Source organism: Calonectris borealis, chromosome 26, assembly GCF_964195595.1.
Source record: "Calonectris borealis chromosome 26, bCalBor7.hap1.2, whole genome shotgun sequence".
Classification (NCBI taxonomy): Eukaryota; Metazoa; Chordata; class Aves; order Procellariiformes; family Procellariidae; genus Calonectris; species Calonectris borealis.
In genome coordinates this window covers 5885519-5910985 of record NC_134337.1, presented here as the reverse complement: position 1 = coordinate 5910985, position 25467 = coordinate 5885519, and the positions used below count along the sequence as shown (strand labels likewise).

The 25467-nt window shown below is 42.3% G+C and overlaps 1 protein-coding gene across 5 annotated transcripts; it reads left to right on the top strand.

Annotated features, from left to right (window-relative positions):
* The first annotated feature begins 1602 nt into the window (after positions 1-1602).
* On the top strand, positions 1603-18552 carry NUCKS1 (nuclear casein kinase and cyclin dependent kinase substrate 1). Of its 5 annotated transcripts, none has more exons than XM_075174263.1 (9): positions 1744-1955; positions 6224-6315; positions 10539-10588; positions 11648-11753; positions 13733-13846; positions 14173-14325; positions 14577-14729; positions 15512-15661; positions 16369-18552. In XM_075174263.1, exons 1-9 carry the CDS (start codon positions 1939-1941, stop codon positions 16566-16568), a joined length of 1035 nt encoding a protein of 344 aa, XP_075030364.1. In that variant the 5' UTR covers positions 1744-1938; the 3' UTR covers positions 16569-18552. The 5 variants fall into 5 exon arrangements, with proteins under 5 accessions (XP_075030367.1, XP_075030366.1, XP_075030364.1 ...); XM_075174264.1 differs by having other exon boundaries at positions 1747-1955; positions 15515-15661; XM_075174266.1 differs by lacking the exon at positions 6224-6315 and having other exon boundaries at positions 1603-1955; positions 13791-13846; positions 15515-15661.
* Positions 18553-25467: the final 6915 nt, after the last annotated feature.

The following is a 25467-nucleotide window of genomic DNA, read 5'->3' as shown; positions in this document are numbered from 1 at the left end:
ATTAAGCTCAAGCAAAGCATTAAATGAACTCAAATTACTCCTATAATTAGGTAAAAAGCTGACCATCTTTGTATTGTCAAACCAGTCTTCTCAGATAACGCAACATATAAAAAAATGTTTTAAGTACTGTTTTTAATAAAATGGAGGAATGAGTAAAGATTGAAGTGCAAAGCAAAAGTGACTTGGTGTTGCAGAAGCTGCCATTTTAATGGATGGTGGAATAAGTTTTATTTTTCCATAGCAAAAGCAGGTCCTTTTCTAAACAAAATGAGTAATTTTGGGTTTCTAGTGAATTTAAAGTCTAACGAACCAAACACCTTCCCTGGACTTTCTTGTATCTTACGTAAGTTGTGCATGTTCTTAACATCTGCTGACTAGTGGAGGGGAAAGTGGCTTAATGAAATCAGTACTGGTAATGAAATCTACACCTGCTGAAATTAATTTTCTGCATTTCTTCATCAGTATTCCACACCGAATCTAGGGCTGATCAGCGTCACAAGAAACAAAGAAGCGATGTGGAAGTACGCAGATTTATTACAAACCCCACGGCACAACATGACCTGCTCCGGCCTGGGGGCTCGCCGCAGAGCGGCGCGGCGCTGCTCCAGCCTCACGCTGTCGGAGCCTGCCGGCGTTGCGCAGCCAGCGCACTGGGATCTCACGATGCCCGCGTCTCGGGGTCGGGGCGTTGTTTCTGTGACAGACCCCGCGCCGGCCCCGGTGCTCTACCCGTTTGTGTATTCCCCCCGGCCAACCCCTCTGAAGTCTGGCCCTGAATGGCGGCACGCTTACATGACAAAGGGGCTGCGACGAGAGGGAGGGCGCTGGGATCGCCCCCCTCGGGCCCTAACCTCCCTTCCTAAGCCGTGATAAGCATGGCGCGCCTGGAGGGCATGGCAGGCCCGCGGCCGGGCCCCGCTCCCGCCCCTGCGCAGCCCCACGGGGGCACCCTGAGCCGGGGGGGCTCTGAGGGGAGCCGGCGGGCCGCAGGGCCCTGTAGGCCCTACCCGTGGGGCCGTGTGGGCCGGGCCCTGAGGCCACGGGGCTGCGCGGGCCCGCGTGGGGCGCGCAGTGGGGCCGCACGGGCGCGGGAGGGCACCGCCAGGGGAGCGGCGCTGCCGGGCGGGCCCGGGGGCGGTGCTGCGGGGCCCTCGACGCCCCCGGGGCCGCTGCGAGGCGGTGCGCCGCTTCCCCGCGTTTTCCCTCCAAAACCACGCCAGGCCCCGCGCGGCGAATCTGCGGGTCGGGCCCCGCGGCCCCGCCAGCCCCCGTGCGCCGCGGGGAAAATCCGGGCCGGGTACCGGGGATGGCAGCGTGGGCCCACTGAGGCGGGACGGAGCGGCCCGGCGCGGGGCGGCGGCGCGGGGGCGCTGGGAGCCGGTGGCGAATCTGCCGGCAGCGCCGCGGCCCGCTCTGCCGCTCACAGCAGCTTGAGCGTGTGGGGCGTCCTCGCCCCCCTCCCCTCCCCGCGGGGAGAGTGGGCAGGGTCTGCCCGCCGTGATGGTTCGAACTAGCCAATGGGGCGCGGCGATTCGCCCGCCTTGGCCAATGAGCGGGGGAGGAGGTGGTGCCAGCGGGATAGGCTGCACCGCCCCCCGCTCGCATCCTCTCGGCGGTGCGAACGCGACCATTTTGCGGGGGGGATCGGCGAGCGGCGGCGACCGCGGCGGCGGCGGAGCGGTGACCGGGGGCGGGGGGGGGCCGCGCGGCCCACGCAGAGGAGCGGGCGTCTCCCGCGGCGGGGCGCGGGCCGGCGGCGGCAGCTCCTGAGGGGGAAGAGGCGGCTCCGGAGGCGCGGCCTGAGGCGCTGGGCCCAGGGCTCCCGCTCGCTCCGGGGAGGGGACGGGCGACGCCGAGCCCGCACCAGGCGACCGTTTTTTCTCCTTCCCCTCAGCGCTGGGCGACGTCCCCCGGGCCGGGCCCGAACCGCCGGGGAAAATGTCCAGGCCTGTCAGGTGAGTCCTTGGCGGAGCGCGGAGGCCCCGCTCCCGCCTCTCCTCCCACCCGCGGCGCCAGCGCTGCCTCCCTCCCTCCCTCCTCCCGGGCCCGGCCCCCGGCGGCGGGCCGGCGGTGTAGGCCCTCCCGCCCTCCCCGCAGCAGGCCTCGCCGCAGGCCGTGCCCGGGGCAGGGGCAGCCCGAGGCGGGTCGGGCCCGGCCGAGCCGCCGTGGGGCGGGGAGAACGGTGCACGCTCGCTGGAGGGCAGGCGTGCGGCGGGGCTCCCGCAGGGCGAGGGGCGGCTGCGTGGCCGTGGGGAGGAGAGCGTGCGCGGCGGAGGGGGCAGGGAGGCCGCGCGGATGCAGCATGGGCCGTTTTCTCCTGTACTTCCCTTTTTTTTTTTTTTCCTTACAACTTTTTATATATATTTTTTTTATTTGCAACGTGCCTCGTTGCTGGCCTGGCGTAGAGTGATGTGCATCGCCCTGGGCTTGCTGGGGGAGCAGGGAGGCGGCAGCGCGCTTCGCTGCGCCGTTTGGGGGGTGCAAAGAGGAGGCCGTGAGAGAGGCTGCGTACAGCGTCCCACATTTTGTAACGGGAAAAGTGAATCTTTGCGATCCACCGTGACCCACTTCGCGCAGAGCGGACGGGCGAGAGGCTGTGTTCGCCAGCAGGCCTCTGTCGCAGCCCCCCGCACCCCCTTCCAGGAGAGGGGGGGAACCGGAGGGGGGGCGCAGAGCAGACCACGCCACGCGGGTTGGGGGAGGGGGAGGGGACACGCATGCAATACGCCGTGACCACCGAGGGTCTGGAGGAGAGGGGCTGTGCAGACAAGTTAAACCACGTTTAGGGGAGGAGTTCGGAGGAGCCGCCCCCTCTGCTGCGAACAGCATTGAACACACGCCCTTTTCCTCTCGCCCGGTAGCTAACTGCTCTCCCCGGGTCGGTTTCCTACTGGTGTTTCCCCCCTTTCTCCCCCCCGCCCCCCGAGAGGGCTGATTTGAGGTCGTGGGGAGGAGGAAGCCGTGGGCCATTTAGCTAAACGGGATGTATTCCCCCCAACAGTAAAGGAGCTAGGTCGTGGTGTTTGTGTCTTTAGTTAAACAGCGTTGGACCTGGAGCATGGAGTTGCAGGGGAATCTCAGCTACGTTGTTGAATCGTGATAACTTTGAAAATCTACAGCATAGAGAACTTGCCATGTATCTGAAAGTTTACTGAGGAGAGAGGAGTGTATTCTTTTTTACTTTTCTCTGGAAAGTACTCGGAGAGTGAACTTGTAATTTAAATTGTCTTTATAGAAAAGGTAAGAGGTTTCAGAAGTTATGCTCTGAAATTTTTTCATTCTCAAGATACTTTAAGTAACTGGTTATACTTTTGTTCCCAGTAAGCCTGATCTAGTGTGTGGATCCTAGGTATTTTGGATCTTTCGGAATAATAAACATGAAATTAATTGCGGCTGTAAAACTTACATGTATACATTCATAGGTGATAGTCTTCATATTTAAGTAATATCTCTAACACGTGAGAGTTTAAAAAATAAATGGAAACTAGGACTACTTTGCCAAGTAGGGAGATTTGGCACAGTGATTAGTGAAACAGTTGTTTTTTCATAGCTCTTTTTTTTTTTTGACCAATAGTGTATTCCTGCATGCAAAGGTAAGGGTAAATAAAGCTCAAGTTCCGGTCTTAGGGAATTGTCTCAGGTCCAAAAGGTGGATTAACAGGACTGGGTATACCCTGCTTTGAAGCATCAGGCTTTGGCCTTTTGCAAGGCAGGATGTTGGACTAGATGGACTAGTGGTCTGATCTTGAATGACAGTGCCTCTGTTCTGAAATACAGTGGTGATGTGACTGTGCTGCTCAGGGTGACACTTCAGTGTATGTTCTGCTGGTGATTTACTTGCCAGCACTGGGGTCTTGCTACAGGTAAGGAAAGTGTTGTATCTTTGAAAGTTTTGTAGCTTCTAAGGTTTCTGGTATTAAGTAACTTTGTAAGCAACCATTTCTAAAAATAAGTTTTAAAAAAAAAAATCTGTAAAATCCTGCAGTGTTGTGAAAGATCTGACTTGTCTTACCCTCAGTTGACAGGCACTGGTCTACAGGAAAATTAAGTGCCAAAGTCCAACAGGCCATTAGTAGCAGAAAACTTTTGGCATGTGTCATAGATCTAGCAATCCGCTATCTAGCTGTATTTAATAGCCCCTTCAGGGGGAAAAAATGTAAATATTCAGTGGCTAGTGCATCGTATTGCTCTACTTGGTAGTAACTGGAGAGCTTTCCTAATAGATTTAAATCCAAAACTTTTAAAATTTTATATATTTTTTTTCTGAATATCTTAGTGTATTGTTGGTAATATGGAAGTCTGGTGAAATATTCCTCATCAGAATAAGTTTTAGTGTTGGAAATGTTTTCCTCTATTCAGTGGTCTTTGAATTAATTTATTATGTCTCCTAGTTTCTGGTGAATATATACACACCTAAAATAAGGAACTTGATAAAATCCAACATATATCCCCAGTTTCTACTCTACTTCTTGGTAGAAGACTGCCTTGAGACTGAATCTGGTTGTTGAAATCAGGTTCTTAAAATTGTTAAGAAGTAGTAACAAAGTCCCAGTATTTACAGGCTTCATGTGCCTGGCGCTCAGAGCCAAGTACTTCCTATACAATTAAACTTCTCCTGGGTGGTTAATGATGGTATCTGCACTATTGTTAGAAAACAGTAAAAAGTAAAGGAACCTACAGTTAGTGAACCTCTGCATCTTGTGGCTAACTCTTCTGAAGTACTGCTGTCCTGGGTTTCGGCTGGGATAGAGTTAATTTTCTTCCTAGTAGCTGATATAGTGCTGTGTTTTGGATTTAGGGTGAGAGTAATGTCGATAACACACTGATGTTTTAGTTGTTGCTGAGCAGTGCTTACACTAAGTCAAGGACTTTTCAGCTTCTCATGCTGCCCTGCCAGTGAGGAGGCTGGGGGTGCACAAGAAGCTGGGAGGGGACACGGCTGGGACAGCTGACCCAAACTGGCCAAAGGGGTATTCCACACCATATGGTGTCACGCTGAACAAAAAACTGGGAAGGTTGGCCGGGGGGGGGCAGGCCACTGCTCAGGAAGTGGGTGGGCATCAGTCAGCGGGTGAAGAACAATTGCATTGTGCATCACTTGTTTTGTATATTCTTTTATCATTATTATTATTTTCCCTTCCTTTTCTGTCCTATTAAATTGTCTTCATTTCAACCCACGAGTTTTACCTTTTTTCCGATTCTCTCCCCCATCCCACAGGGGGGCAGTGAGCGAACGGCTGTGTGGTGTTTAGCTGCCTGCCGGGTTAAACCACGACAACTGCAAAGAGCATTTGGAGTTGGTGTTTACATTATTATGTCCCTATCTACTCTTGAATGCAAATGAAATAAAACATTTTGAGCTACTGTTTTCATATACAGCATCAATTAATGTGTTTTAAGTAAGAATTTTGAGTTTAAATTTGATGGAGCTTGCTTCTGCTTTTCCTCGCTGGTCACTTTCACTTGCTGGTACTCCTCTCCTGCAGGCATTGCAAAATGAAATGGTGTGGGCAAGTATGGAAATTACAGGGTTTTTTTTGTTTGTTCATTGTAAGATTAGAGCAATTCATAACTGGCTTTATCTCAGTGCTTCAAGGCTTTAGGTACTTAATTTTTCTTTATTAGTAACTCTTGAATCCCAGTCTTGTATTGGCACTACAGTGGAAGGGTGGTCCTTTGAAATTTTAGTTGCAGGAAAAAATATATTTATGTATTAAATATAACTTGTCTTGTTGCCAGTGTTGTACCTGGACAATGTAAAATACAAATATTGTGATACTGGAAAACTTCCATGGGATAGCAGGAAAACAACACTTCGTTGGGGATTGGCATTTAACTTGAATAATAATGTGTGGTAGTGTCCAGAGATAAGCTATAGACACTTTCCAGATAAGTAAAAAGGTACGGTCCTTGCTCTGAAAACTTTCAATCCAAAGAGAAACAAAGAGCAAGGTAGAAGTACAATAAAAATTAAAATACCAGGAACAACACAGGTTGCAGAATTGACTTTGTGTGTGTGTGTGTGTGTGTGTTTGTGTTTTGGGGTTTGTTTTTTTTCCCCCTGCTCTGCATCAGAACATTTCTATATTGTATTTTTAAATCTTCTCAACTGTAGTTAGGTTCAAATAGAGGATGGGCACAAGACTGCTTAAACTGTTGCTGCATAAATCATTTAATTGTTTTATGGAGTTTCAAGTCATGTGTATCCCTAAAAATTCTGCAGATACCATGAGCAGTGCCTAGTCTTACAGACGTTTGGAGTTACACCAAGTCCAGACCCAAACAATGACCTCTGTAATTGGGAACCTCTAGTCGGTGAGTCTTGTCTGAGTACAGTTGTGCCAATTTTTAAATAGACTAACACCATAGTGACGTGTTTTAGGTACATAACTGTCACTAGGCTTCGATGTTTCAACTTCTGATGCGTAATTGTACGTGAATGTCTGTTCATTTAAGGCCTAAATCTAGCACTGAATATTTGTTTTGCACAACTTTGAAAGTACCTATAAGAAATATTTCCTAGTTCTCTTTTTTCCTATCTATGTATAAAAAAGGCACCAAAGGGGGGTGCTTTTAATGGCAATATTTATTGATAATATGTTGACCTTGAAGTGGGACACCTTTACCAACTGGAATGAGAACCAGAAAGTGAAACTGACCACTCTGTCCGTGCCAGACCTGCACCAAGCCTTTGAAATGAAGAAAGGTCCATAACTTTTTTCACAAATGCTTAGTTTGATGGTTATATTGGTTAAATGCGGTAGTTAAAAAACAAACAAACAAACCAAAACAAAAAAGATAGGTTGTCACTTCTGTTGGTAATCATTTGACCTAAACATTCCTCTTCAGTGCATGATGAGATCAGTTACTAGCTTTTTGAAGACTCCCTTCTAGCATTGCTTTTCAGTAGTATATGTATTTTTTTTAAACTTGGACTTTATCTGTGGATTTTAATGCTTGTGGAAATATCTGGGGATCTAAGCATTCCCTTTTAACAAAACAAAAGCTTTCTGACTGATTGTTAGTTTGTATTCTGACATGTTGACTTACAAAGACTGAGGGTTTAGGGGCCTCACTAGCTGAAGATGGGGTATTACTATACCCCACTATACCTTCAATCCTTATTCAGTTGTCTAGGCATTTAATGATCCTTTTAAATGTTAGTATTGCTTTTCATCATTTCAAAATTTCAGTTTGCTAGGCATTGAGTATGGGTTGTACGAATTACTGTGCATTTATGAGTTCTTATTTAATTACTTGAGTATTACTTTGCTAAGTAAGTGCTTGCAACGTAATGTGTTGATGAGTTATTCTTTATTCCAGAAATATTGGACTGACAGCTGTTACTAAAAACTTAATGCTATCGGGACCTCTCTCTATACCTTTCCTCCCCCAGTTCCTTCTCACATGCACTTTAAATGTTAAGCTGAATTAACAAGTAAGTTATCTTACAATTTCAGTGCATATTTTAAACCAGATTGAACAATATCCATCCCAGATGTCTACTAGACTATCTTTTTATGCTCAGTCTAACTGAATTTAACTAATAGTTTATTTTTATGTCTGGTTGCTTGCCTTAACATGTTCTAGTTTTTGTGAGTGGCAAAGAGATACTCTTCATTGACAAAACCGGCAATGCTTTTTTTCTGGCTTTTAACTCCAGTGAACTTATCTACTGTGTTTTTATCACCTTAGTGTAATAAAAGATGTAGTCTCTCTTTGCAAACTTGTAGTTATTAAGCATTGCACATCACCGCTGTTGACAGTTCTAAAGAAAACATAAATTGATCTAAATGGGGTGAATGACAAGTAAAGAGTGAGGAGAATGGCGGATGCAAGAGCAGTTTGTTTGGTGTTTCTGCCCTTGTGAGCTTCTCTGGTTCTGTTGAGTAGACTTGCAAGTTTCTATCTTCAGAAGTATCAGTGTAGATATTCCTTCTTTCCTCCACCCTTCTCCTTGCCCTGCAAAATAACATAAAGCAAGCCAAACAGCCTTCTCTCTTGTTTTCTTCTGTCATAGTGATATTTTTTTTTTTTTGATACAAATATCACTACTCCTGTTCACCAGGTAATGAGAGCCTAGCAAGATTTACTTTCTAGCTGAAAACATAGGGTACAGTGCTTAGAAAAAGGAAGGACATAGACAATGTTTTCCATTAATGTTTTATCTGACTGTTACATTTTCAGTACCTGATTTAATATGGGTCTCTGACTTGAAATAAGCAAGATGAAACTGTGTATGACCAACTTACTACAAGGTGGCAATATTGCAATTTCCATCTTGCTTGTTAGATAGGTGATGTCAGAAACCATTTTTTTACAAAGCTGCTAGAACAGATTATGTGGCAATTCTACTTTTTTCCCCTGTTTATGCTTCTACAGGGAAAAAACCTCATACCTGATACTTACACCAAATCAAATATCTTATTTAGTAACTATTGTTCCTCAGATGCTTCACGAATAAAATTGGTGTTTTCACATGTGAGATGGGTCAGGAGGCAATCTTCAGGAAGACTACCTGTTTGAACATGAATTTGAGTCCCTGGATGGTAGACCATAACAAGCCTTGGCAATAGTTGTATTCCTAAATTGGTATTTTACCATATTCGGACTGCGAGCGAGCAGTGCTCTGTAGCACATTGCTGTTGTACTTTGTTCCACTCACGTGTACTCTGAAGCTTGGATGGGATTCAGCCTATAGAAATCTAATGACTGGTCTTGCCTTCCTTTTGTTTGCTTGTTTGTTTTTTTTGTTGAGGGGTTGGGAGTTTTTCTTGGAGTTTTTTAAGAGCCTTGGTGTAGGTTGAAATAAAATAATTATGCTCCTTTCTCTTTTGAAGGCTGCTGCTTTAAGCCATGAATAGAGGTACTTGTACAGGAGCGCGGCTTATAATTGATTTCAAACGGATCAACAGCCAGAACGCAACAATGACTTTTGGGGTATCTTTCAACTAAACAGTCTTATCAGCAATGCATGATATTAATCACAAAGTGCAGTTCAGTTATGGGAACTGAACGTGAAATTCAGAGGTCGTGCTCTGCAGTGCAGGAGAGGGAAGGGCATTGTGGTTCGTGTGCTGGATGGAGCTTGTGTTGGCTTCTCTTTGCAGTGGTCCTCAAGTCTGATGCTGGGTCACTTAACCTATTGCTTGCTTGACTTCTCTAGCTGTAGAGGTGAGCTCACGTGATGATTATTGCAAAATCAAGTTCATCATTGGCTTTAGGTCAAAGGGATTGTAAAATGTGTGTGGAGGGGTGTCTGAGTCTCTGGTGCCTTTTTCAGCTGTGCCTTCTCGTCCCATTGCGTGTCGGCCGTAAGAGGTGGATGGTTGGAATCTGAGGGGTTCTCAGCTAGAACTCAAATATAATTCAATTATGTAGCTGTCTTGGTTCCCCTGAGTAGCTGTATTATAGGGCAGTTATGTCTTGTCTATAAAGTAGTTGGGACAGGTGCTGAGAAAGTAGCCAACAATCACTTATATTTTGTTTTTTAACTTTTGGTAAGTTAAAGAAATAGATCTAATTTTGTTGGCAAGTGAGGCATTGATTTCAGTAATAGCTGCTTGTGTAGTTAACTGTTTTTGTCTAGAATTGGCCATTGCATTTGCACTGTTAATGATACCTTGTTACCTGTGCTACTTTCAGTTTGGTTAGAGAGTAGAGAAGGTGCTGATGAGGTAAAGAAAGTATGGGTCATGCTCATTTGCTGTCCAATAACATAGGTTGGGTGAAATGCATATCTTCTTCCATTGTTGTGCCTAGTGATAGAGCTAAGCATTTTAACAGTTCTCTTACATCTTATTAGAGCATCAAAGTAACTAATTGAGAAAGCTTCTAGAAGCCCCTCGTGAAAACTTAAAATGCTTTAGAAACAGGGAATACATGGGAAAACAAAAATCTCAAGGAGAAGGTATGAGAGCAAGCATGATTACTTTAAGCTGTGAGAAGCAGAAATTCAGAAAAGAGCATTAGATAAACATAGGAAATGTTTATCTAATTCATGATAATATTTGTGTACTTGTTTTATACCTGGAATCCTAGTCTTAAATATCACAGCTTTGAGACAGGGTGTTAGGGGGAGCTCTGGCTTAAAGTTGAGGCTGATGCATTCTTTAAATGCATCTTTAATCTTGGGGTGCAGATACTGCTTTAAAATAGTTCTTTCACTAGTATAGTTGTAATAATGATAGATGTATAGTTTTAATAATGAAAGAACCATGTAGCATAAGTTAAGACGGCTCTTCCTCACTGCAGTCATGAGCCATACGAGAGTGCTACCTATCAAAAAGCGCTTTCAAATTCTGAGAATATAATCCAGTCTATTATAATAGCTCCTTAAGAAAGTGCTAGAATATACTGTGTCATTTCTGACTTCAAAGGTATAGGTGGCTTATTTGTGAGGGTTTTATTGGGATGTTTTTGAGCTACAAACTCTGCACTGGAAGCAAGAATACGGAATTTTCTTGTTACTTGAAGAAAGCTTTTGTATCTGTGAGATTATGAATTGCTAATTTTTTTTCCCCCCTGCTTTTTAACAGGAACAGGAAGGTGGTCGATTACTCCCAGTTTCAGGAATCAGATGATGCTGGTAATGACTTTTTTTTTAACAATGTAATATTCTTGGGCTAGAGCAGTTCATTTATTGCTTTGCATATTAATTGTTTTTCTTCTAGTCACATCTTTAACTTAAATTCTAAGGAGTTTCTGCTCTTCACAGTCTCTGAACTGTTAATAAGTATTTGAAAATATAATGATTCTCATATGTTTTGTATTAAACAAACAATGGTGATAGAAATCTTATTATTTAATGCTTGTATTGTTGTAGTGCCTTGAGGCTGTTGGCAGCAACTGTCTTCTTCCTTGGTCTATGTTATGTTCTGTGGCAGAATCTTCCTGATGCCACTTTTTTTCTACAGCAAAATATGTTTTCAATTTATTTTAGTGGACTCTAGTTAATCCCATAATGTCAGGGATTTTTGTGAATTGCATCTAAAAAAAAAAATCTTTGTATGTATGTTCTGCGTGAATTAACTAAATATTTTTGGAAGCCATATGGAATATGTTTTGTGTTCTTAGAAAATAGACATACTGCTACTGTTTGCTAAGTGAGGTTGCACTGATAATTAATGGAAACAAATATGCATAGTTCTTAATTGCAGTCCTGTTACTCATCTTGTATAAGGTATTGTGTAATAGTTGTAAAAAGTTACACTGTAAACTACTATATAATGACATACTTTTTCCCATCATAGGACAGTAAATAAAGCGTTTGCCATTAAAAACATGTAGAAATATATATGGATGTTAACTTTTAGTAGGTTTACATGATAACTGTGTTTCTGACTAGCTGTGAAATTAAGATACTGTGTTCTCTTGTGAGGTTTTTTGTATATTTCCTAATACTCCTATGTCAGACTTGATTGTACGTGGCATTTTTATTGTGCTGTTGGCAGAAGAAAAGGTAAATCACTAGTTTGAGACAGGACTTTGCTTCTATAAAGTTTTGTTTGAAGCTTTGTGATTTTTTTTTTTTTGAAGGGCATCTTATTGATGTGCATGAAATGGTCAGTTTAAGTTATAGCTGAGGAAGTCAGTTTGCTGGGAACTGGGAGTTTGATTCAAAACCATTTTGTACTGTCCCGTCCAGATGAAGATTATGGAAGAGATTCAGGTCCCCCATCCAAGAAAATCCGTTCATCTCCCCGGGAGGCTAAAAATAAGAGGCGATCTGGGAAGAATTCTCAGGAGGACAGGTAAAAGAAGCATTTCATCTGTTACGAACATGTCTCCAAACCTTGTCCTGTATGTGGGGAGCAGTATCTTCTAAGAGGAATCATTGTAAGTGGAATTCAAGCTCTGCAGTGTAAGATACAGAGCTCTCAGTCACAAAGCTTTCATAACCAGCTTGGACATTGAGGTGGTTCGTTCTTATTCAAGTAGACAGAGAAATCATGTGTAAAGTGCTTGTCACTAGTAATTAGTTACTAAAATAGCTTTCCAGACCTAGACAGTTGGAATGGGAAGGAATATGATCCGAGTTACAAAAATTGGCAACTAGTGCAATTATCCAGGTAAGTCAGTAGCAAGATGCATTTCATTTTCCATGTTTTTTGGTATGCTCAGAGCATTCCTGTGGTTAAAGATTAAATGGGACGGTGCAGTGGCAGTTAGGAGTAAGGGCCATTTGTTAGTTTTGTGGTTCTTTGTTTCCTATTTCCTGTTTTGTCTAATTCAGAAACAAAGAAGCTTGTTTTGATAACTTGAATTGCTCCAGCAGTGTGAAAGGACTCAGTTCTAAGTGATGCCCTACTGAATAGTGAAAGTCTGTCCTGTAGAGTGAAGGTGTCTTCCTTTTTACAACAAATGTGGTCAGCAAATGATTGCCATAAGACCTATTAAGTCAATTGACGGCTTTCATGACAGACATCAACTTCAGGGATGGAGGTTCTGCCAGCTGGTTCTTATTCTATAAGCCCAAGGTGTCATTTTATTCTGTTGCACCATTTGCTGGAATATAGGTAACTTAAGAGGCTTCCCCATCGTGCTCCTGTTCTATAAGGTGAAAGCGGAATGTAGGCATGGGAGTATTTGCATGGTCCACCTGCTGTTGTGAACTGAGAGGGAGAGACTGTTTTCACCCTGGCAAATGCCTGTAACACCTGAAATCAAAGATTTAATGGGTATGACATGTAAGGAAATTGGGCTAGGCAGCTCCCAAAGCAACTAAATAGTTGACCTTGATGTCCTATTAGCTTTGGGGATTTTTAAGTATGTAAGAACACTTCTATGTGTATCACAAACATTGCAGAGGGCTTGCATGTAAAACAAACTCATGTATTTAAGTGATTGAAATCCACAGTTGTGTGTATAAAAGTGAAAACATACAGGCCTGAGGGGCTGTAATGTGACAAGTTATCTAAACTATTAGAGTTCTTGAGAGATGTTGTGTGTTGGCTCCAACTGCTAAATTTGAAAGTAGCAAAGGTTTGATCTATTGTATTTCTTGACCTTGGCAAACTCCTCACTTCAGCCATTCCTGAAGCATATGTTGTATGTCAGTGGCCCTCAACAGAGTATTCACCATTCCTGTTTAAAACACTTGTTTTCTCTCTGATTGGAGTGCATGTTATTACATGCTGGAAGGAAAACCCTTTCCGGACAGTGGTAATGACTAATGATGGGGCTTTGGATAAGAACAGAACATTAATACCTGCTTGATAGGGATACCCTCTGATGAGGATTGAAACCACTAGAACGGAGTGGTGAAACTCCATCAGAGATCAGATCGTTTGGGAGCTTGTGGACCAAATATATGCTAGTTAACTGCTATACAGCAATGCACACAGAATGAAGGATTCAAAAAAACCAGTGACATAAAGACAAGTGATGACTATAAATCTATTCAGAATAAAACTTTATTCCATTTATAGACTCAGCCATGCATTAGCATATAAAACTCCAAAATTCTAACTGTAAAATGGAAGACATCTGGATTATTGGTAGGTTTCAGAGTAAAGTGCATGATTCATCTCAACCTTATTATTTCCTGGTTGGTTCACTTGACTCTGTATAACTTTGTATGTGATTCAGAGTTCGAACATTATCTTTCCAACCGTGATAACTGCATACGCAGCTGAGTAATCTTGAAGTATAACGTGGTAATGTCCAGGAAGAGTGATATTCCCAGCCTAGAGATCACTTTGCTCTCTGAAAATTGATATTTTCCATACAGCAGTGACTGAAATCGGAGTTAAACCAGCAGTCAAATCCTGTCTTTTTCTCACTTTCAGTGAGGATTCAGAAGAAAAAGATGTGAAGACTAAGAAAGATGATTCACACTCGGCAGGTAACTAACTACATTGTGCTGATAGTGTATCTTCAAAGTAAAGACCACTTTGTAAGAGTTACAGGAGTAGGATTTGACATACGAAAGAAATTGTTCTGACTAGAGAAGCATGCACTTCTCTAATACACTTATCTTAAGCTGGATGCTGCCTCTACTGCTGTTACTTCCAGCCCTGGTTTGGGATAACATACTTTTTTGTGTAACATGATGCTGCTATAAAGTTTGTCTTCACAGGTAGATAGATGTATGTTAAGTTCTTCCCTGTAGTTCTCTTCCATACTTCAGAATGATACAAGGAACTTCATGTTCGTACCTTTTCCTTCCAGATGAAGATTTTGGCAGTGAAGATGATGACTTAGGAGCAGATGATGGCAAAGCTGACAGTGACTATGAGAGCTCTCAAAAAAGCAAAAAAGGAAAAAAGGCTAAACCAGAAAAAAATAAGAGAGCCGCCTCCAAATCCAGGAAAAGGCCTGCAGGTAAAAAAAAAAAAGGGTTGCAGGTCTTTGCAGTGAAAGACACTGCACAGGAATCATTGTTGAGTGACTACAGAAACATGCTTATTAGGTTGAATGTGACCGTGTTCTCCTTGCAGCTCAGTTATTCAGCGAGTGTCCTGATTAACTTTCTCATGAATGACTTGACCTTTGTCTTGCCCACGTGCTACCTCAAGAGAGTTAGGTAGTTTGTATTCTGTATCTTCATTATAACTTGGTGACTTTTGCTGCAGAGGACAGTGAGGATGAGAAAGAAGACCACAAAAATGTGCGTCAGCAACGACAAGCAGCATCCAAAGCAGCTTCTAAACAACGAGAGATGCTTATGGATGATGTGGGTAGTGAGGAGGAAGAACAAGAGGATGATGAGGCACAGTTCCAGGAGAGTGAGTAAATGGGATTGTAAAAAGTTAAAATCGATGTGATGTGGGTATAGTACCAGACACGAGTTTATGGGTCTGGCCAGATAGCAAAAGGAAGTTTTGCTTTTTGACTGTGACAGTGGAGACGTAGGTTGTCCTTCTCAGTAACGTATTTGATACTTCCTATCTGTCCAACAGACCAAGCTTACATTTTTTACATCTAGAATTTTTGTTCGATGTTTGCGGCAAAGATGTATGTCTTCATAAAGCAGCCCTAAAAGATTACTGTAAAGTTCTTAATGCATTTTGCTGCTTCTTGCTATCCCATTATTTTGAGGCATTGATACTACTTTCAGGTGATGTAAAAGTGCTTCATCCTTGTTTGATCAAAGTAGGACGGTTTGTTTCATAAGAAGAGATGGCAGTGAACCGGAGTAAGTTCCTGAAATTCTGAGTGCAAACATGATTCCAGAGTGGAGAATGGAGTATGAGTGCCATTGAAAAGATCACTTAACTTCTCTCTGTCAAGAGATTCTCTTTATTTTGACATGGGTTACTTATTAAGGAGATGGAGCATATTTTGAGGACCTCAAAACACTTGCCCATTTCATCATACTAGTGCTTTATCCCTACTAGTGTAAAATCTTCGGCTATATCAAATTTCTGTAACACAGAAGATAGGTGGAAGCTCATAAGGTCGCAGAGTCCTAGTTTCCTGTCTCCACAGTTTAACTGGCAGATCTCTCAACTGTATCTTCTGCTCCCTTTCCTTTTTCCCAAAAACTTAAATTTCTTTGTGCTTTCAGCAGATTCAGGAAGTGATGAAGACTTCCTCATGGAAGATGATGATGATAGTGACTATGGCAGTTCAAAAAAGAAAAATAAAAAGGTCTCCAAGAAATCCAAGCCAGAGAGGAAAGAAAAGAAAATGCCGAAGCCCAGGCTAAAGGCTACAGGTGAGTCTATGCAAAGTAAGTTATGCAGTTTGCTTTAGAGGCTAGTATTTTCTTTTTCTACTATAGAAGACTCAGTGGAAACCTCGGGGTCAGTAGGCATTCTCGTATAATGTTGAAGGGCTAATTCATGTAACTTGCCGTGATTTAAAGCAGCACTATGAAATAATAAGGTGGCTTTAATTCTTACTTAAGAGATTGAGTTAGTATCTACATCTTGTTGGCCGAAACAGCGTAGATTGCAAAATCTTCCCTCTTGAGATGCTGCAGTCTGACTTTCTATGTATCATAGCCAAATAATATAATTTGTGGCTTTGTTTGGGAAAGAAACATGGACTTTGTGATGTTTTCAGGGTGGAGGAAGGTGGAGAAATCTGAACCAAAGGAAAATTTGATACATTTCTGTAGGAAGTCTAAAATCATAATAGCAACGTATGTACTGGTTTGACAAGAGGCTAACTATATTAGTTTATGATGTCATATCCAGTAATTAGTCAGGACTTGCAATTAAATAGTTTTAAAATCTTGTTAGCTAACTTTTCAGTTCAGCTTTACTAATCTGGAGTGCAAAAAACACCATGTGTGTGGTATGGTCAAAGTAAAATTAAACCTGCTACCAAAGTGTCTTGTAAATCCTGTTTGTGTAAAGCCATATGACTTTTTTGTCTTTGTTGCTGATCATAACCTTTATAAGCTTTTTCTTTTTTCAGTGACTCCCAGTCCAGTGAAGGGCAAAGGGAAGGCGGGCCGCCCCACAGCTTCCAAGGCAACAAAAGAAAAGACCCCATCCCCCAAAGAAGAGGATGAAGAACCTGAAAGTCCCCCAGAAAAGAAAAAATCAGCCAGCCCTGCACCAGAGAAGTCAGGGGATGAGGGATCTGAAGATGAAGCACCCTCTGGTGAAGATTAAATGGCAGTTGAGGAAATCTTTGTTTAAAAAAAAAAAGAAAAAAAAGAAAAAGGAAAAGAAAACATACTTAGGGGTAGAACACGGTTTTGGCTGTGGCTTGACTCATGGGCTTTGAATGCTGTCTTTACTTTCAGCTGTTTAATACAGTGTATCCTTTTTTTAATAAGAGGAAACCCTTACACAGTAATATTTTGAAGTCAATGTTCTCTGTTGGCCATTCCGTTCTCCCTCCCCCACCAAATCTGAAAGCCATTTGAGACAAATTAACAGACCATTTAAATATATATTTTTTTCAAGGGATACTGCAGTTGTGAAGCAATAAGGTTTGAGACTGATACGTGGAAACCATACTTACAAATCGTTAAGTAGAATAGATTTCCCAGTGCTGGTAAGAGTTCTTTAAAACTATTATTCTGTATTTGAATATGTGGAAAAAATGAACCTATGCTTTAACAGACTTTTGTTAATACAAGTTCACTCTCAGAAAAAATGTAGTTGATGTGAATTCCAATTGAGGAAGAGGAAACATGGGGAGGAAACCTGTGTTTCTTGGATTCAGGCACGGTTTTTGTGGAAAGCAATCAAGAGACTTGCAGATGGTCCACTGTCTTTTATTTAGAAAAGACCCTCCAATTAGATTGCGAGATCTTTTGTCTTTGCTGGATAGAATACTATTCTGCTTTAGGCAAATTGCAGTTCATTCTATACAAATTCAGATATACAACCTACAAGCTTCTCACATCCACTAACTCTATTTTATTTCTTCCAAGGTTGGCTATAGATGGGCAGAATAGGGAAGAGAAACTGAAAACAATTTTTAAAACTCTGGTTTCCATTTGGTATTGTGGAAAATGTCTTTAAAGTTTTTCCGAGGAAAAAAATTAATGGGTAGTGTAAAACTAAATTCTTTAGCTTTTGGGGCGAGGGATGTCCTTTTATAAATGTGAAGCAAAGGATTCCTGTAATGCTCTGGTCAGTCTCGGATCCCATGAGTCACGCTTAAGTGTTTCTTCTCTCCCTCCATCTGTCCTCAGAAAGGCTATATAGTCATACCTCTCAGCCTCTCCAGCTACAGTGTTGGACAGCAGACTTCCATCGATAGTGAACGTCACCCCGATACCACTTCCATTTCTTCATCCTTCCATCCTACAGTGCGGAAGGCTTTGCTCTCACATCGACATGTCTGCTTCTAACTGTTGGTCATCATTCTGCTCCCTAAGCCTAACAAGTGCTGAACAGGGAACAGTATTAAAGGATGAAGCTGGAGGGAAGTGGAATTTGGAAGCAGTGTAGCAGGGCTATCATTTTATAATAAAAGCAGGATGTCCCTCTAAATGCAAGACACTTGAGATGTTTGTGGTGGCATTTTAATGTGTTTTTATCAAAGCAGCCATATCCTTTTTTAAATTTAATTAAAATACGCAAGCTTTGGTTTTCAAACCCTAATACAGAGGTTGCTGCCATGTTTGTTGGTGGAAATATTGAAAACTGGACCTGCCATTTTTCTTTCTTTTTTTTTCTTAAACCCTTTGTGCTTTCTGTATGTTGCTCACAGTTATCTTATAGCTGACAAGCTTTGCATCTTTTTTTGTCACAGAACTACACGTTTTGTAACCAGCCTCTTGAAGGTAACATAAGGCAGCTAATTAGTTGGATTTCTGGTGCACATGCTACCGGATTTTTAATCCTGTTTGGATTTTAGAGAGCTTTTAGGTGTGATACACTAATATGACCAGGAAGGACACTTGGCTGAATGGCATAGGGAGCCTGAAGATGCTGAGCACAGTGTGGAGCCTAAAATGTGGAACGGAATATTAATATAACAGCCGAGTGATTGTCTTGTGTGATTCATAGCCATGGATTTTATTGAGGCTGGTAAATTACTTTACCTTGGCTTATAAAAATTTAAGTTCTCTAACATTCTTTACTATAATGAAACTACTGTTGCCGTTACAATAAAGATGATCGGTGTTTCCATTGTAAATCTTTTTTTTTTTTTTAAAGTGGTTTAATTTTGCAGAACAGCTTAAGGCTGGAGTGAAGTATCAGTCTTGAAAAAGAAGCGAATGTAATCCCCTGTCCTCTCCCACACCTCTTCCCACCTTCCAGATCTCTGGGAGAGCAGTCTCTCTTGCATTCCCTCCAACTCCTAGTCCAGTGCTTCTTGGGTAATACGGGAAAATAAATGGCCAAGTTTAAAAAAAACATCTGGATTAAATTTGGGGGTAGCATACACTTTTGTGAAATCTGGTCCACATAGTTATTCCCCTTCAGTCCAGACTATGTTTCAAGCTATTCTAGTCTTTTGGGTTCTTAGGGGTTTTTTGGTATTAAAATGTAACAGGATTACTTAAACATAGAATACCTCTAGGTGATCTGGTCAAACAGCTGTTTCTTTACCCGATAGACCAGATTTTTTCTGAGGAGTGTATTTTCTAAGTTCCACTTAAAATATATTTTTGGGTTTTTTTTCTAACACAGTTAACTAAAGTTAAGGCTGTGAAAAGTACGTTTCCGTTGTTCTCAGTTCAGGTTTTGGACTGGATTATTTTATGCCTGGCAATTTTGGCCCTTTATCTTAAAAAACTGTTCTGCTTTCTCATATGTTGATCTGTAATGGCTGTTACAGGCTGCACGATGCTTATCTTTGAGTTTGTCACAACCCAAACACTATGTAAATCCTGTACTACTACTGGGATTTTGTAACTTTTTCTATATCTTACTGTTTTGCTGATTTCTGCAAACACTAAGCCCTAACGTTCTCTTGGTTACTCTGTTAGAAATGCAGCAGTTTACATTTTTACAGATAGAAGAAAATTGTGAAGGTTAATAAATTTATTTTTTTTTTAGCACACAACATTTTTCAGTAGCTACAGACTTAACATTTTTAAATGTCCTTTTTAATTAATTTGTATTAAGCTTTCTGATTTCTTGAAGGAAAGCTGTAAAAATGCCTTTCTTTAGCAGCATGAATAGTTCTTCATGGAGCAGAAAGTTTCATTCACAGAAGAAGGCTTTGAAAAGATTGTCTTCTGATACACAGCTGTAGTTTTGGAGCCTTTGCAGAGAGGTAAATGGATTTATTCCAAAGTTCAGTTCATCTAGTGCCCTGCCCTGGTCTTACTCTTAAAATGGCAGTTCATAACTAACTTCCATTATATATTCTTTTGTACATTCTGTTTCTGAATCCACACCACCACATTCAGTTTCGCAGTTAAATGCCAATAGTACTGTCTTTAACTGGATACAAGACTTGATCAGTAAAAATTTGCAATTTCAGTTGCAATTTCATACTAAAGATTATTTGCTTCGGTTTCTGTTCGATCAGCATGAGAATGCCAAACATGTCAAGCTAAATGGGTTTCAGAATGGATTGTGGGTGAGAGCAAGACGTAGAAATGGGGCAGCCAAGAAGCTTTTAATTTTGTTTTTACTTCATCAAAGCAGAAGAGTGGGGAGAGAAGCGGCACACCTTGGGTGACTTCTGCTAGGGAACCTCACTGATGCCGGGTCATGGTTCTGAGCATGTTCAGCTCCTGTGCCACCACACAGCTGCATCCGCAGGTGATGGGCTACCAGGGTAGTGGCAGAAGATGTGCTTGAATTCCTTTTTTTCTTTTTTCTTTTTTTTTTTTTTTCTTCCCCTCCGCTGGTGATGGTCACAAAGGTACAATAGACACTGAGGCACCCAGGTTAAGGAGGGAGGGAAGTAAACTGTAACATGCTGGAAGCTTTTGAGCTGTAGAAACTGGTGCTTTGCTTTATGTAATTCGTTTGTGAAGTGTTTATTTTTATAACAGATCATATTGTTGAACACATGGTTCTTAAAAACTACAAACTGATCCATGAGTTTAATATTTGAGAAGTGGATGTTCATCTGTTGGGGGAGGCAGGATATGAAAATGTAAGCAGATGGATATTTAAAGGGACACTGTCACAAAATAGTTGCTGGCATATAGGATATGTTAGTTTGGGGGACCCGCATCTATATGTGGAAATTATATATTCTATATGTATATGATCAAATAGAAAATTTTCCCTGAACTTTGAGTATTTTCCTACAGTTTTGGGAGGTTTAAATACAAGTCTGCTAATGAAACTAGGAAGCAAAACTAACTATTATGTTCCTACTGTCCAAGATGACTTTTTTTTTAAAGTACTATGAGGAATATCAGAGTCTGAAAGATGACAGTGTCCTTTCGAGACCTCCCCAGATCAAGTGTATCCTCGTTCTAGACTTCCCACTTCAGTAGATGACTGGCATTTGAATGTCTTTTCATTGAACTCTTTATATTAAAAACAAAACACAGATATTTCTAAGTCTAGTCAAGTTCTCACGATGTGCTGACTCTGTGTATCAACCACTATTGGAGATGACTCTCTAGACTGCCTGCCCCCTTCAGCCGCGGTGAATCGAGTGGGTCCATCGGTCTGAGCATGCTCAGTGTGACTGCAAAACACCATTGTGCATATGCTTTGTATATTGGGGCAAGGGTTTTTTATATATATATTTTGGGAGGGGTAGTGGGTGGGATGGAGAAATACTCAATCAGCTTAAGCCAGAATAATGTGTGTAAAAGCCCCTGAAGTATTTTGTGTGTGAGTGCGCGGGTGTGAGTGCGCGCATGGGAGTGTCTGACATCTTTATTCCCTTTGTGTTCTGAAGATTTGTGAGTTTTACTTTTTTTTTCCCCCCGCAGAAGCAATTGTTACAAAAAAATTGTAAATAAGAGCTACATAATTTTTGTTTAACCATGAACATCATGTCACAGCAAACCCTGAATAATCACTTTGAAGGTAGAGGAGGAGACACCAGGTAGGGCCTTGGGCCTTTGGCTATCAGCAAGGCATCATTATATGGTATGCAATGAATATTTGTCTTGAGTATTTGCAATCCCCTGTTGAGCTTTTCTAAAAATCAGGCTCTTTGCAGTTCCCCTCCCCAACCCTTTTAATTTTTTTTTAATCTGAAGAGCAGACAGAAAAAGGGGCAGCTGCAAACAGTGCTGCTGGCCCACGGTCGGTGTGTGTGTGCAGACATGGCTGTCATCACTGGGCCCGATAGGGTTGGCGACTCTTGCAATACCTTGACAATACTGAGATCTACCGCATGGTACTAGGAGTTAAGTCTGAATGTAACATTAATGCTTTATTTAAAATAAAAACAACACTTTTTTTTTTTCTTCCCCAAGGGGTTGAAGTGAACATGACTGTTGACCATGTTCGTGAATTTATAGATGCAACATTCATTGGTAGAATTGTGTGATGGTCTTTTGTGCTACTTAATTTTACATATTCCAGTCTCTGTATGTACCTGCAAAGAAAGAAAAAAAAAAAAAAACAAAACCCTGCTTTGCTTTTATTGAAGGGTTCCCAGGACTGCATACCTGCTCCTGAGCTCTGTTTTAAGTATGTGTATCCTTCGCTTGTATTTTGTATTAAAAAAAAACCACAAGGAAAAAGAACCCTTTATTGTTCAGCATGTTGGAATTGTGTCCCCTCTTTTATTTTTCTCCTTTTTGGAATATATTAAGCAACTCATTCTTCTGTATCTTTTATTTTCTTTTGTAAACTTTTTGGTTTTGTTTAAAAATGGCTTTATAAAAGGGCTTTTATAACCCATAAACATGACTTGTGTAATTTTTCTGCTATTCAAAGGTATTATTCTTCTGCGGTTGCTCTTTGTTTTGTGAATGTTAGTGAGATGTAAAAACGTGTTCATCTTTCACGATGTCTGATAGTTTTGGGATTAATTCCTTTGCAGAGCTCTTGCTTTCTCTGAGGAGGGCAAGTCAGGTTTTGGCCAGAACAGTTTGGCAAGTATGACCTTCCCATTACTACCTGTGAGTTGAGGGGAAGATTTAAAGAATTAAGTCGTATTGGCAATAAAGAATGCAATCCTTGCTTTCACAGGCTGTTCCATGAGAGAGTTGAGTTGAGGTTGTCAGGATCAAAACCAATTACAAAAATTGATGACGAGGAGAGACAATGTCACGCTCACCTCCACGAGCTTTCCCTCAGCAGTGGGTAGCCTTTCTGTTTTGCCATATATGCCCCGGCAATGCCAATAAATACACAGCTGTTCTCTGTGGGTGTCATGAGAGAGGACAACTGTGTCCATCAGGAGCGTGCGCTAAATCGTCGTTAGCCGGTTGTCATTTCGAATGCAGAGGAACTGACCCAGGTAGGGGTTGCTTTCTCGACGCGTTGTCCCGTGCGCTGGAGGTTATGGTGCATAGTGAGTTGTGCTTTTAAGGAACGCATTATAGCCGATTCCGTCTAACTTCCTGCAGAATCTCGGTCCTGGTGTTCCACGCCGAGCGCGGCAGCCGTTTCACCGCCGTTTGCGCCTTTTTCCGTTCCTCGCTGCGTCCTCCCTGTGGGCCAGCAGGGGGCGCGCCGCTGCCTGCGCCCGGGCCCCCCCGGGGCGCTGCGCGCGGCCCCCCCGCTCCGGGCTCCCTCCCTGCGGGGTGGGAGCGCTTCGGCCTTCGTTAGCGGCCGCGCTAAGCAAGGGTCGGCTGGCAGTGCCTGGTCGTGATTGGCGCGATAAATCTCAGATCTTGTAGCTACGCTTGCGTCTTGCTCGGGTGTGCATGCCTGTGTAAAATCCGAAGTTACGGTTCTTCAGCAGGAGCACCTGAAAGCATTGGTTTCTAATCGGGTTTAGGACGAAGCAGCTGCTGGGGTCCTAAGGGACCTAGTTTTCCGAAGGGTTCGGTACGGCAAAACACGCTTGTGACCTTATTGAGCAAGTAATTTTGGTATGTCTTGTACTTGCACCAGTTCAGCAGCACGCTCAACAGTGGTCTCTGAGTGGTGCTTGCCACAATTGGACGGGAGACCAGGTTGCCATTGCCCCCAGCTGCAGCACAGGGTGGTTAATGTATTTGTTTTCAGAGGCTGTTTTGGGTACTTTGTGAAATGCCGTCTCTTGCCCAACACAAAATCCTGTACGCTTATTGACGGCCATAACCTGCTGCCTGGCTGCAGATTCTGCTTCTCTACCTGTTCTATTTTATTCCATAGCGTGGTAAATTGAGATTATTGTGACATAGGTGTGTTTGGCGTTGGGCAGTGACGCTGCAGGCTTCTGGAACGGAGCGGTGTTTAATAATGCAGCTTATGGCATTCCTCCCTTTTCGTTTTAAACATACCAGGCAATTAACCTTGACAGGTATTTCTACCTCACTACTATGGTATCTGCAGTTATATGCTGCAGTCTTGACATGGATTCTTTATCTGGAGCAGTTGTAGAGTTACTGTCAGGTACTGCTACGCTATTTCAGTTTTAGGATTAATTAGCAAGTGGGGCACTTCTTTTGTCCCCACAAATAAACACTGCTTGCTCTAAGAAGTGGTGCAAGACTAGGATCTGTGAACTCTTTTTCAAGAGTTGCCACTCTTCCCCACTGCCACTAGTCTTTGATCGTCCTATTAGTATCCGCAGCCTTTGGCTGCTTTTCTCCTCAGAATTGATCTTTTGAACCCAGTGTATTTACTGACTGCTCAGTCCTGTAGGCAGATACAACAGTTAAAAGTTCCCATTGGCTTTGTGGTAGTATTTACCAGGAATTAATACCAGAAACAAATTATTTATTTTCCCATTTAATGGATGTGCATCTGAGAAGTGGACACACATAGGGTTTTGTTACTACAGTGAGCGCTGCCAAACCAGGGGGATAAGATTCCCTTGGCAAAGAATACTAGCTGTCAAGTTTTAATCTAACAGAATTTTGCCTCAGGAATATCCTGTTTGTGTTTCTTTTGGTAGTATTTGGTTATGGGATGAAAATAAAGTCACAAGGTGGAATTCAAGATTAGATCTGTTTTCTGCAGTACGACTTGTTTTGGCCCTGTAGGTGGCCTTGAAAGAGTAAGTAAATGGGACGAAGTTGATTTAAAGAGCTGCTGTTCTGTTCTTGCCCATCTTGTGTGTGGAAGGAAACCTGGAAGAATTGTGGAAATGGAGAGATTTCCCAGCAAATTCCCTGTACTTTTAAAAGCATATTTTTAGGTATAGTTTTGATGCAGCAAACCACAAAGTGAACAGGTTTTTTCCTCCTTCTTTCAACTGGTATTTGGGGTCTATGTACCATGCAATGTGATAAATCAAGTATAGAAAGATACCACTAATAACCTAAACTGCTGTGGAGTTGGTACAAAGGCTATCCTGGGTGTGCAGGGTAAGGAGAGTGTAGAGCCCTGAAAGGTGTCTGTTCATCGTGCATTGAAAAGCGCTAAACATCTGTAACCCGTGATATGTTAGACTTGAATTTGATCTGGGAGTGCTGCTTGTTAGCCCAGGATGTGGTTATGAACTAATACACATCTCCAGCTTCAGAGTTTTATGTAGACCAGGAAATGGTTTTGTGTGTTTTGGGTTTTTTTCCTCTTTCCATAGATATAGGTCAAGTTCAAGTGCTGTAATCCCACTGTGGGCAGGCATCGGAATGCACTCTCCCCCCATGAATGAAAAAGACCAGTAAGGGATAGCTGCTTTTTAAAGTCAATGCTGAATTAAAGTCTTTACGTCAAATTCAGCCCTTGGCCTTAAACCGTGGTTGCTGTTTGGTCTCTTGCGTGTGCATGTTTTTTGGTGGACAACAAATGAAAACGATCTTTCACAAAGTCAAAGCCGTTTCCCGTTCTCTTCAATAATATTTCATTTATCCTTCAAAATGATACATTTGGTTTTATATTCAAGGGTTTGCTTTATATTCGCTTGCAAATTCTGTAGCTTGAAAAGAGACTGGTATTTTATTTGAATAATCTCTTGTCTTTCAGGTTGAATAACATTTGTGTTTTGAGTAGATAAGATAACAGTTCCAGCAGCAATAAATTTCCTGTTGTCACACTATCTTTTTTCCTTAAGCATTTCTAACTAAGCAGTTGGCCTTGT

Coding starts and splice junctions, on each gene's coding strand:
- NUCKS1 (XM_075174263.1), top strand. Junction 13,847..14,172: donor AGATGATTCACACTCGGCAG/GTAACTAACTAC, acceptor TTTTCCTTCCAG/ATGAAGATTTTGGCAGTGAA. Junction 15,662..16,368: donor GCCCAGGCTAAAGGCTACAG/GTGAGTCTATGC, acceptor TTCTTTTTTCAG/TGACTCCCAGTCCAGTGAAG.